This window comes from Diabrotica undecimpunctata, chromosome 3 (assembly GCF_040954645.1).
Source record: "Diabrotica undecimpunctata isolate CICGRU chromosome 3, icDiaUnde3, whole genome shotgun sequence".
Taxonomy (NCBI): Eukaryota; Metazoa; Arthropoda; class Insecta; order Coleoptera; family Chrysomelidae; genus Diabrotica; species Diabrotica undecimpunctata.
Window position 1 is genome coordinate 37,328,961 of NC_092805.1, and position 13,999 is coordinate 37,342,959.

Genomic DNA, 13,999 nt, shown 5'->3' on the forward strand with positions numbered 1-13,999 from the left:
TTCCTATAAATTTAGAACCTAAACATGTTTATAAATTAACTCAATTCTACGATGTCTGTATGTAGCAAAATGGGTTTAGCTGCTACTTGACTAACATCATCGTAAAATTTATTAGAGTTTTGTAGAGATTTTAAATTTTTTTTCCTATTGACATTTGGAACAAGCTTGACATTCTCTCTTGTTTTATGGTGTTTCGACAATATGTTTATTTGAGGCAGAAGTTGGTGGTAATGAGAGAATTAATGACAATAATTTATAAGCGGTAATGGATTTTTACAAGAGCTGTGAGTCATGCTGATGCCATATACAAGTTTACCTGTTTAAGGTAATTTTTTACAAGGTCATAGCTCTTGTCAAATTAGATTACCTATAATTTCGGTAACAGTTTATTATAATGAATTGCAGTATATAAAATTATACATATATTGTAACCTATTCCACTAGTTTTTGATTTTGAGATGTTGCACCAGTTTTGTTATTCTATTTTTGGAATAAATAATGTCAGTTGACTTATTTTAAACAAGATTGAATATCAAATGGGTTTGAGTAAAAATATTTAAAAAGATATTAAAAGAGAAACATTTAATTAAGTTTTCAAACCGATTGCTTCACGGATCGAGATGTCATCATTTTCAAAATCGTCGCCTTCTATAATAAAATTAAAAACTTTCTAAAGCTGTTAACGAAAATCTGCTTCAGTAAAAACTAACAGAGATTTTAAATTTCATCGCGTCTGACAAACTGGTGACATTTTTTTCTGTTCTAAAAAATAAGTCCATTTGGGTGAGCTTAACCAAAATGAGGCAAATTCGCTTAAACTGGCAAAAAAAAAGACATTCTTTGATTTTTTTACACGTATCCTGCAAAACTAAATTCATTCTATGCGCTCGACAGGAAGTAAATAAAGCTTGCGGTGCAATAGTTTTAACTTTTGACCTACCAATTTATTTTTGATATCAACACTAACAATATATTCTGCCTTATTGCTTTTACTCACGTTTGTTAAACCTAAAAACCTCTCATAAATATTACCACGTAACGCATATCGAACAACAATTGATAATTGTGAATGACATGATATATTAGTAGTTTCATCTACTTTCAGCGAAAAGCAAATGGTTTTCTGAATCTCAGATTTAATATCGTTATTTAAAATGTAACTAATTGATTCCAAAAATTCATCTTGGATTATTTTAGATACGCCGCTAAATGTCTTCGAATCAGAAAGTTAATTAGAAAATTTCAAATTGTATTTCTTAAAAATTTTTATTAGTTCTCTATAATTAAATTGATTTAACGAATGCTTCTATTTATCGTGTTCCCCTAAGTGATAATTCCTGACAACTTAAAAAGACAACAATATCAATTAATTGACGTAAAACTGCGTGATTATTTTTTACAATTTCGTTATGTCTAATAGCATTTTCACGTTGAACGTGATCTAGTGAAACATAGATATTTTGTTTGTCAAATAAATCTGGCTATATGTATGATCTTTCGAAATATCATGTTTCTATAAAGCCCCAAATAATTCCTTTAAACTATGGTTACCAAATTCACACCACGGATTTTGATGTTTGCCCCTATTTGTCAAAAATAAGATGCAACGCCAACAGAAAAGTTTGTTTTTTATTTCACTATCGGTAAGCTGTACTTTATCCGAATATAATCTATTACTTCCCGTACTCCCCCCCCCACTAATATTTACAAGCTTTGACATTTTAGTTTCTTCCATAGCTTGCATTTTTTAGGTTTATTTATTTGAAATTGTTTACACTTTAATTTTGAAAAAAAAAACCGGAAAAGCTAGTCAGTCCACTCACTATCACTTCACTCATTAAGTACTTATCCATCCCGAAATAACAGTTCATCCCGCACTCGCAACGTACGTAAAACTTTGCGGCTAATCCAAATAAGGTATCGGTAGATTCAAATTTGCCGTACTTAACATTTAAGTGCGTACGGAGAGACATGTATGTTTGGTTGCTTATCGACTAATGCCCCATTGATTTTTACATCTAAATCGTCAAGCTTCGGATTGGCTCGGATCTCGGATCATTAATTTGAAAAGTATCTTTATTGGCAGGGATCACTTAACGTTTGGATTGGTCGAAATATTTTAAAAAGCATGAATAAAATTTAGTCTGTATTATCTTAGATAGTTTTTTTTTATTTCACAGAAACAAATGACATGTACTTATTACCTGCGATAATTAATTATTGAAATACTGATTAAATTCAATAATAAAAAAAAATCTCTAATATCTATTATTAATGTGTGGGTCGGCACTGCGTCATGTTCTTCTTTTTGGGGATTCGCCGCTAGTATTAGCGAGTGAGGGTTATTAAATTTATCATTGTAATTATCATTTTTTTCTCATCAGTAACAAATGACACTATTTGGTTTTTTTATTTCAAAAACATACACACATTTTAAAGTAAAATATTTTTAAAACTGTTTAAATTTAAATCCATTTGAAACTACAGTAAAACAAGATATTTCATTTCAATACCCATAAGATGGTGACATTCAATTTACTACTCAAAGTTCTCATATTTGGTATATATACAATACACTATTGATTTTATTTTATTGCATTTCTGACATTTTTAGGGCACTGATACTACAGCGTCAACTCTTTGCTTTGTTTTTACTATGCTCGGATTGTTCCAAGATGTACAGGTAAATAAAACCTTTTTGATATGATTTTTACTTCTAAAAATAGTCATAATTTTGTTATAGGTACACAACTTATGATTAATGTCAAGTAAAACATTTAAATTAGTTCAGTTGTCCTTAATAAAAATAGATAGTTTACTTAATTGTATGTAAGACAGAATCAGCAAGGTTAACAGAAATAGATTTACTATAATTCTGTTGACATATGAAATTTTCTATATATTACTAATATAGCAATAGTTAATAAATTTTGAATAACTACCATTGTTTGTTCAAAACAAATTTTACTTTATTAAGTAGAAACTCTTCTTTAATTGCAATAAAGTTTTTCATTTTTTAATTCCATACTTACGCCTCTGCATCTCTTGAAGTGCGAGAATAAAAAGAAATCAAAATATATAATAAAGAACATGTAAAATGGGTCTAGAAACTAAAATAAGAGGCTGTACAACTAGTAGTGATAGTACCAGCAGTTATTTTGAATTTTTCATGTAATTTGCAATAAAAGAAAATCCCTTTTATACTGTAACTATTAAAGATACTAGTCAGATAAGAGGAGAAAAATAAAAAAAACTAAGAGTGTTAACTATTCCATATATTGCGGAAACGTTTCGTTTTGTGTTTACAAAACAGCATCAGTCCCTACCTGTGAAGAACCAAGCTGCTCTTAAAAGGAAAAACAGTTCTTTAAATTAAAAGGAGAATGTGAATAAGAACATGTCATTTTCAAGCAAATTAAAAAGAAAAACATTATGTAAAACACAACTTACATGTGAAGTAATACATTCCGTTGGTAAAAAAGCAACGCAGTTTTATAAAAAAAAGGTAGTGAAAATAAAAATATAAAAAATATGTAAAAGACAACCTACATGTGAAGTAATACATTCCATTGGTAAAAAAGCAACCCAGTTTAAAAAAAAATGTAGTGAAAATCAAAATATCACATAGTGAATTAATAGCTAAAATTTTTTCCAAAAAACTTTATAGTACAAAATACATACTTAATCCGTATGTAAAAGATGTGATATTATTGAACTTAAGTCGATGTATAGTCTTAAATTTTAACACTGCTTGTGCAAAAAACTGCCTGGCAATTTTTTAAAAGATTTAAACATGGTCAAGAACAATACACGTGACAATTCTAAAAACCAGAGTTCGAATTCGTTAGTCAAGGTGGGTGGACGTATTCGAGTTTTGTGAATTAGCTGGTGATTGTTTCTTGTAAAATATAAGAAGTGTAATTAGTTGTTAGTTTTTGGTATTGATATTTACGCAGAGCATATTAGAGTTTTTTAAAGCGTAAGTGATGTCAGAAAAAACAGGCGGCGATAAGCCGCCCGATGAAAAAAACACTGATAGTGATAATAGCAGGTATGTTCAGCAAATAGATATGAATAACAGTTATAGACCAGGAGATAATGGCCCATTTTATGTGTTTGTGGAACATAAAAATAAAAATTTAGGGAGACTTTTTCCAATTAAAATAGGGCACTTTCTACTTAAAGATGAAATTTTAAAAAAAGATGTAATAGACATTAAACCTGTAGGAGTTAATAGGGTAAAGGTTATTTTTAATACCTTAGAAATAGCCAATAGTTTAGTTAACCACGAAGTTATATTAAAAAATGAGTTAATAGCATTTATACCTAAATTCTACACTCACAAAAAAGGAGTTGTCAGGATGGTAGATACTTTCTTTTCTGAAGAATATTTATTAACGGCTATCAAATCAAACAAACAGGTATTAAGTGTCAATCGTATGAAAAGGAAAATTATAGACTCTGATGGAAACGTAGTTTTGGTAAACAGACAAATGATAATAGTAGAATTTTTAGGAAATGAAATTCCAAAATGTATACAAATAAATTTATGCAATTTTCATGTTGAACCTTACATACAACCCGTTGTACAGTGTTTCAAATGTCTGAGATATGGCCACTCAGCTAGACAATGTAAATCAAAAAATGAGAGATGCCAAAAGTGTACAGATACAAGTCATACAAAAGAGGATTGTAAAGAAAATAATTTGTGTATTTATTGTAATAATAACGATCACCCCTCAATTTCACGTATTTGTCCTGTATATGCAAAGCAAAAGGGGATAAAACAAATTATGTCAGTTGAAAACATTTCTTTTAAAGAAGCCGAAAATATATACAATAATCCATCATATGCGAAGGTGGCTACGAATAACCGTTTCTCTATTTTAAACAACGATAACAATTTTCCAACTTTACCGAATACTTCTGGCGACAGTCCATCATCTAATAGTACTTTTAAAAAACCAAAACCAGCTTCTAAAGTGAATACTTTTAAATCAATTAAACGAACACACCCAACCTCTCCTACACCAGATACGATGCCTGTAAAAAAATCTTTTAAACCTAGTAAAAAACCTAAACCCATTATACCTAACCCCTACAGAGAAGAATTTATGGACTATAAAGAGAAAACTATAATGTTAATTACCTCCTTCATAAATAAATTTCAAAAAAATTTTCAATTACCACCAAATACTCTCATGGAATCTAATATCCGGGACTTTGTAGAAAGTGCGTTTGTTCCAAGTGATCCAAATGATGCCATGGATACATATAGTGAATCAGATTCAAGTGAAAAACTATTTTACTGATTAAACTTTAAAAATGGCTAATAAACAAACAATTAAAAACCAATTAGTAATTTTGCAGTGGAATAGTAGATCAATAACATCTAATAAAAATAATTTGTTAAATTACCTTAATAAAAACCATGTTGATATTATCATACTTTCCGAAACTTGGCTTAGGTCTAATAGTAATTTTAATATTAAGGGATATAACTTCATTAAAAGGTGTCGTGATGACGGATATGGCGGAGTTGGTATATTTATCTTACAAACAATTAACTATCAAGAAAGTGAAATAATTCAAAACTTTACAAGGGGCATTGAAGTATGTGCAGTATTTATTCCAGATATAAATATTTCTTTCGTTTCAGTATACAAACCTTCAGACATAGCAGCCACAAAAAAAGATTGGTTAAACTTATTGGTACAGTTTGATATCTCTCGTACAATTTTTTGCGGCGATTTTAATGTACACAATTACAGGTGGGGCCCTATTCCGGAAGATCGCGGGGGAAAGGATTTAACAGAAGCTTTAGATTTTTTGGAACTAATTACTTTAAATGATGGATCGCCCACTAGAGTTAATCCCAATGGTAATCACTCTGCAGTTGATTTAACTCTTATCTTCCCTTTTTTGGCAGATTTGGTAAATTGGCAATCAAGATACTCTAGGCTCTGATCACTACCCTATTCAGATTCAGCTTCAAATTGCTCCCATATCTATCGAAATCAATCCGGCAACCAAGTGGAATGACGGTCGTGCCAATTGGTCAGCCTTCCAAGCACTTATTGAAAATGAAATCAGTTCAAATTTATCTCTAAAGGATTCAGATAACTGTCGAATAACAAAAAAAATTATTTGAAGTTATATCTTCAGCAGCATCTGCATCCATGCCCGTTAAAAAACCTTTCATTCCTTCTGTCCCAAGGCCCTATTGGTGGGACAAAGAATGTTCTGATATAGCTGAAAGTCGCTCCCACGCACTTAAATTGTTCAGAAGACAAGGAAATATTACAAATTATCTGAATTACCAAAATATTGCAGCAAAGGCTAAACTCATTTTCAAGTTAAAACAAAAAAATAGTTGGATAACCTTTCTTAATCAACTCAATAGATCTACACCCCTTTCAAACATTTGGAATTGTGTAAAAGCTATAAGAAACAAATATCATAAACAAAAGAAACCTCCATTGCACGAAGATTTAATTGAGGATGTTCTAAATCAACTGGCCCCGCCTTCGGTCTCTAATGTCAATGTAGACAATCAAAAAAATTTTCATTTTTGTTCTACTTCAGATACTATGTCTAAAACTTTTACCTATTCAGAGTTAATTTTGGCATTAAACCAAACCAGAAGCACGGCTCCCGGTTTGGATGGTTTCACATATAAAATTTTACACAATCTTCCAGATTCAGCTAAACAAATAATTTTAAAAATTTTTAACAACTGGTGGGTAAAACAAGATTATGCTGAGGAGTTAAAAAATATTGTTAGATGTTTAATTAAAAAAACATTTAAAGATCCAAAATTACCCTCATCATATCGACCTATATCGTTAATGTCTTGTCTGACCAAGACTTTTGAACGCATGATTAAGTTTCGCCTAGAACATTTTATTGAAAGCAATTCTCTCCTACCCACTACACAGTATGGATTTCGGAGAGGCCGTAGTACGATAGATGCATTGACCCATATGGTTACAGATGCACAAATATGCTTATCTGATAACAAATACATGTTATGCCTATTTGTGGACCTAAAAGGTGCATATGATGTGGTTGATTTGAGTATTTTAAAAACAAAATTGTGTGGAATGGGTATCAGCAAACAGGTATCAAATAACTTAATAAATTTGTTTCTAAACAGAAAAATTTATATTCGTGACCACAGAAATGTACTCCACGGGCCAAGAACAGTATATAACGGTTTGCCGCAGGGATCAATATTGAGTCCACTTTTATTTAATGTATACACAGCAGAGCTGCATAGTTTGATGAATGACACTATAAAAGTTATACAGTACGCGGATGATATTTGTTTCTATACTATCCATAGTTCATATGAACGATGTATTACAGATTTAGAGTATATTTTTTGCTGCATGCGTGATTGGTTACATACTATGGGTTTTAGTGTTTCACAGCAAAAGACAGCGGTTATGTGTCTTACTAGGCACAGACTTAAAACACCCGATTTGTATACCATAGGTGATTTTACTATACCCGTAGTGAAAGAATATAAATATCTCGGCATTTATATAGATAATAAACTCCTATGGACCAGCCACATAAAACACGTAAAGCAAAAATGTGAGAAAGGGCTCAACCTTCTGCGTGTAGTTTCGAAATATAAATGGGGTGCAGATGTTAAAATATCTCTTACTTTTTACAAGTCATACATCCGCTCAATAATGGATTATGGATGTACTATTTATGCCTCAACTAGCAAATCAAACTTATTAATCTTAGACAGAATTCAATATAAGGCAATTAAAATAAGTCTAGGAATTATGATGTCGTCACCGAATTGTGCAGTTCTCGCTGAAGCACAAGAACCGCCTTTGTGCCTTCGAAGAGAGTACTTAGCTAATAAACAGCTAATAAAGTATAGGACGTTTAGTACATTTATGGTCAAAAAAATATCAAATATAGCGGTCCAGAATCTTACAAACAAATATTGGAGAATTAAAACGTCTCCCCCTCTTGCTGATGCTTTTATTGACACTGAGAGACATAAAGAACTAATACATAGCCAAAAAAAATATCCTATTTACGAAATCGATTTTGCAGCCTTAATATTTAAACCAACCATTATAATTCCAAACTATCCAGATAATATATTTCTATCAAAATTAATTTTCAAATCTATACTCTGTAATTTAGGAGAGAATAAAATCATCATCTATACGGATGGATCAAAAAAAAGATTTAAAACAGGCTGTGCATTTTTAGTTTCTAATATTAACCATGTTGAGCAATATCAAGTCCCTCATTATTTATCGATTTTCAGTGCAGAAGCTATAGCTATTAGGAAAGCTTTAGATTGGTGCGAGATGAATTTACCTTTATCTGTGGTAATTGTAACAGACTCTCTCTCAGTTTTGAACGCCATTAAAAGCCCTCATTTTAATCATTATAATAAAAATATTCTTCTATCTATAAAAAATAGTCTATATAAACTGCAGGAGTATGGTGTACGAGTTACATTAGTCTGGGTTAGAGGTCATTCAGGGATAACTGGGAATGAAGCAGTTGATATCGCAGCTAAAAAAGCACTTGACTCAGAATTGAAAGTAAACATGTGCAACCCATCAGATCTTATTAATTTATATAAGGCTGATGTAAGGGTTAGATGGGAAACTCAGTACAGTAAATTTTCAACTACATCAGAGAACCTCTATTTTAAACTTCAACCGGTTTTACCGACGAACATTCCTTACATCAATTCGTGGGATTATAATAGATATAAGTCATCAATTATATCACGTTTAAAACTTAATCATGGTCGCTTTCCAGCACATTTGTTTAGGATTGGTATCTTAGATTCTCCGTGTTGTCCTCACTGTCCAGAAAAACCTTTAGCCGATATAAATCACCTTTTCTTAGAGTGTCAAAAATATACTGCACATACAGATATGCTGTACCAAGAACTGAAAAAGTTTGTAAGTCTACCAACTAACATTCCTACTTTATTAGCACAACAAGAGAAAGAAATATACAACCTTTTAATCAAGTTTGTTTTAGAAGCAAAAATAGATATTTAGCTCATATATGGTTAAATATGTGTATATGTATATATGTGTATATAAATATGTGTTTACAAACATTATGTAATTAGAATCCAAACCTCTGTTTTACCCCATTTGTTAATACCTCCTGCCCGTGACCTAGTCTAGTTTGTCTTAATAAAAATGTCTTGATGGGTCCCTAGATAAGAAACGAGTGGCCATGTTTTTATCCCTATCCTATCCTTAATAATAATAATAAAGAAAAAAAAATACAAATATTCTGTGGCAAATAGACAAGTTCTAATGCCATCCACTATCTACACACACACACACACACAATTCTAAAAACTTATTTAAATTGAAAAAATGTAACTTTCAGTAATCAAATAGTTAAAACATCAATGAACAAAATGTAATTATTTACGTTTTGATGGCACGAAGTGCCACTGCTAAAAAATGTGAATTTAAGGCATATCTAATGTTAACAACTGCCGGCCGCCATTATCAACAATTCAACAGGTTGAAAGCGAAAGCGGCGCAAAAAGGAACCAACGACTCCACAGGTGGGGACAAGGTAGAAGCCGCGAAAATTTAAACGAAGTTTAATAGATAGTTTGTAGAGTATATACTTTTATTAAAATGTATTTAAAAAAAAATAATAATGTGTTTGGCGACCCTGTAGCTGAATATACTCCTTTATACGTCTAGGCATTGATAAAATGGGATAATCGATGTGTGCTTGTGGCACCTCGTTCCAAGCAACTCATGTATTAACTGTAGGCCAGAGTATGTGGAGGACGGTTCAAAGTCGGACAGTTTCCTTTCCATCATATCCCATATAGTTCGATAGGCTTTAAATCCGGAGCAAGGACTGACAAACCTTAACGGCAGCTTCTTGAGAAAGTCCATAGTTTGACAAGCAATATAGGGACGCGCAGCTGTCATATTGCCTCGAATAAACACAAGTGGTAATTGGCATAGACAATAGCCCCCCAAACCATTACTTCAACTGTCGTGTGTAATGCCTCTCAACAGCAAACCCGATATTTCATCGCTCTCCACAGCGGCGTCTTACATATATGACATTATGTATTTCTAAACAGAATCGTGATTCATCGTTGAATGCTACATACGCCATTCTGCTACCCAATGCTGACGTTCTCTGCACCACAAACGTTTATGACAGTCGTCTGCAGTAAAGGAAGCACTAGTCGTGGGCGGAATAAAGCCAGTCCAAAGGCTCGAATGCGACGGTATAATGTACGCATGCTAACAGGTCTACCTACTACTCCAAACCATTAGTCAGCAATTTAACGCGTAGTAGCAAACCGTCTCGCAGAGCCAGTAATCTAAAGCGCCTGTCTTGACGCTCTGTAGTACGCCTCAGTTGACCAGTTGGTTTTCTTCGTGTTCCTCTACTTTAGTTTGTCCACACACGACAGACACGCATAACCGTCATTGCCGTACAATTAACACGACGGCCAATTTCGCGATATGACAAACCCATAATATCTCTATACGCAATAATTTTACCCCGTCAAAATCTCTAATATGTGGTAATTTTGGGTCTTTGGTGTCTAGTGACTAAAAATTTCTATACGAATCGGTTTTCACAAATCGGTAACTTCACAAAAATTTAAAGATAAAACTTTATTTTTACGAAAGTAGAGAAGATAAAACATTGATATTGTTACATAGCATGTTTTAAATTATAGTTTGTTCTGTTGCCAAAGAATTAAGTTTAAGAAATTATTCCTTTTAGGTGTAAACACTTCTAATATCATTAAGTATATATGTATATATATATATATATATATATATATATATATATATATAAATATATATATATATATATATAAATGTGTGTTTATCACAGCTGATTATGTTAGAATATAAAGACTTTGGGAGAAATACGGCTATAATTATGTACTCTTTATTCTTTAATTCCAATATTTCGCTGGTGGTCACCAATATCATCAGGGAATGTTACAATTTAGTTACATAAGAAACCATAGTCTTTTAATAGGATATATACCTACAATGCGAGGATAATGCCGTATCGAAAGCTGGTCATCACAAAATTTAATACATATAAAACATTGAGAAATGGTACAAAACAAACATCAATATTTGCTATTGTAAAAAAGCGTGGATATTTTTCCTCTATGTTGAATTAACATTTTATTTAATGACTATGAATAGTCTTAACCACATGTTCAGTTGATTAGCCTTTGAAGGATATAACATTTCAAAACTAAAAACTTCTTTTCTCTGTAAAGACCAAGAAGAAGGTTTTCTTACTATGGTATTGGCTTTATGTTTTAGCTCACAAAGTGAGTCCTTTGTTTGAGCGCTAGTAAAGTTGTTGTAACACAAGGTGAAAATTAATTTTTTTTTAAAAAGATAGGATTTATCGCCACATAAACCTTGACCATAAAATAAAAGACTCAATTTTGATTGTTGAAAATTTTTTGTATTTTATTATGATTAAGAAATTAATTTATTGTTTTTTTGTTTTCTTAAAAATCTATTATAAATTATGTGATAGTATGGTGAATGACTATAATTTAGAGTAAGATGGAGTCTAGAGAGTTATTAAATTTCCTGTGTTTGTTTGTCAACTGTTAGAATAAAAGAATAAATCTCACTGAAATGATTTAAATCTGTTTTCTTGTTTATATTGTTTTTTGATTGTACCATGAAAGCCATCTCTAGGAACAGTCCATTTTTGACCTTTGTCAGTGACCTTTATTTACTACATGTAGTGCTAATAAGCAACGGTCATGATCTAGTCTACTGTCACTCTTGTGTGATGTGATACGATTCTTTAGGTACCTTTCTATTTGGCCAATGTATTCTTTGTTGCAGTCTATATCAGGGATACTACAGACTACATGTGACATTAAATTTTCTCCTTAGGTGTATTATCTTTTACTTTAGTATGTAAATTTTAATTTTCTACACTGTTTTATTTGCTATTTTAAAATTATGATATATAATTATTATGAATTTTGTAGCAGGAAAGAGAATGTTTCAAAAATGAGTTTATTGACTAATTCTCTAGAATATGCATTGTCGATGAACATTGTCTGTTTTTTTTTTCATAAAAACTCCATCAGATATAATAATGACTCTGGTCTTCATTGTTTGATAACATTTACTTTCATTGTGTGTTGATAGTAGGATAGGTAATGTAAGTATTTACCCGATGTAGAAGGTTTTCTATACCAGTCAACCATGATGTTGTTGTTATTTGTTTTAATTAATTTTATATCGAGGAAAGGAACAGATTGTTTATTGTTCTGTGTATCATTTTAAAATGTATATGTGTGTCATAGCTGTTGAATACATATATTATATCGTCAATCGTTTATCTCTGGAAGCACCAGGATGATGTCATCAACATACTTTTTGACAAAAATCTGGGACTGGGATCACTATGTCGAGGATGTTATCCATAACATAAGAGGAAAGAATTGGTGAACATTTTTGTGCCCATAGGTGTTCCAAAGGATTTTAATATTCTATTGTCAAAAGAAAAATTTAGTTTCTTTACTTTCATTTTAACGCCGTTTCTCTACGTAAAGAGCGAATAAGATCAAAAGATAAAAAGAGCGTTTTTCAAGGGTGAACCGTTGGTACATGTTGGAGTAAAAGGTTATTCCTAGTGTCGTTTAACAATCTCCAGTAAGAGCTTTGAATTTACGGTTCACCTAATTTGCTATCAAAAAGAGGTCTCCCGACTTCTTGTTACTTCGTATAGATGCCATTGCTAGCATACCAGGCTGTTATTTTAATTATAATGGCCAAATACTAGAGTGCATTTCATTTCAGTTTGAACTTCCATAAGTGTTCCTGATGAGGAGTTGAATAACAACTTGAAACAAGTGTAGAACAATGGTGGAAATCAAATTGAAATGAAAGGCAATCTTTACTTTCATAATAATTGGGAGACATAAGCATATTAAATCACCATTAATGTTTAGAAATTTTTGTTCTCGAAATAAAAAAAAATAAAAAAAAATAAAAATGAAATAGTACTACATTGTAAGTTAATAAAACATAATATATACAAGTTATAAATCTATTAGTTATTCATCGATTGTTAAGCAAAATTAAGTAGTATTAAATTTTTGAAAGGCTAAAAGGTAAAACATTAATACCCGAATATGTTTTTTGTAGCAAAAGGTTTACGAAGAGTTTATTGATATTTTGGGACCAGATAGAAGATCTTTCCCTGATGATCTCGCAAAAATGAAATATACAGACAGAGTAATAAAGGAAACGTTGAGATTGTTTCCTGTAGCTCCATTAATAGTAAGATCGTTACTTCAGGATATCGATGGAGGTAATGTACTTTAAAATAATATTTTAACTAATTGCTTATTACTATTAGGAATATACTTAAACAAATATGCAAAAAAGTGAAAAATACAAGCATAAATATGCACTAGTTAATCCAAAAATATGCATTTTTTTAGAAAATTTGGATTAAATATGCATAGTTTTACTTACAGTGAACAGGTTCTACATAGTGTTGGGAAAAAGAGAAAAAATGTGTAATGTGTATCGTAATTGCGATACAATGTAATATCGAAACTAAACACCTATATTTTATTGCATTTTCACTTTAAGCGAACTAATTAATGCATATGTAAGATAAAATAATATACAATATAGTAAAAAGTAAATATTTATTGAAAAGGAGAAAATATCGAAAAAAAATTACATGTTCAATGTACTTTTTGGAAACATTGTAGATTACGGTTTGGTACAGATGTTGCATATTTCTGAAACTCTTTTGGCTTTATTAGTGGCAGCTGCTGATGTTTCCCCTATTTGACGAAATTCATTATAGCATCCGGCACAATTACGTCTAATAATTTTTTCATCCTTTCTATCCAGCGGTTTAAGAAAATGCTGTACTTGTGACGTGGACGGCGTAGGTAGGCAGGTGTCTGGACAACGTTTATACCCAAAAG

The 13,999-nt window shown here is 31.4% G+C and overlaps 1 protein-coding gene across 1 annotated transcript in view; it reads left to right on the forward strand.

Moving 5' to 3' along the window:
• Positions 1-13,999, forward strand: part of LOC140436698 (cytochrome P450 4C1-like) — a 62,424-nt gene that overhangs the window by 36,651 nt on the left and 11,774 nt on the right. The window contains exons 9-10 of the mRNA XM_072525739.1: positions 2,615-2,683; positions 13,200-13,365. Coding sequence (XP_072381840.1) covers positions 2,615-2,683; positions 13,200-13,365 — 235 coding nt within the window. The remainder of the gene's footprint in view (positions 1-2,614; positions 2,684-13,199; positions 13,366-13,999) is intronic.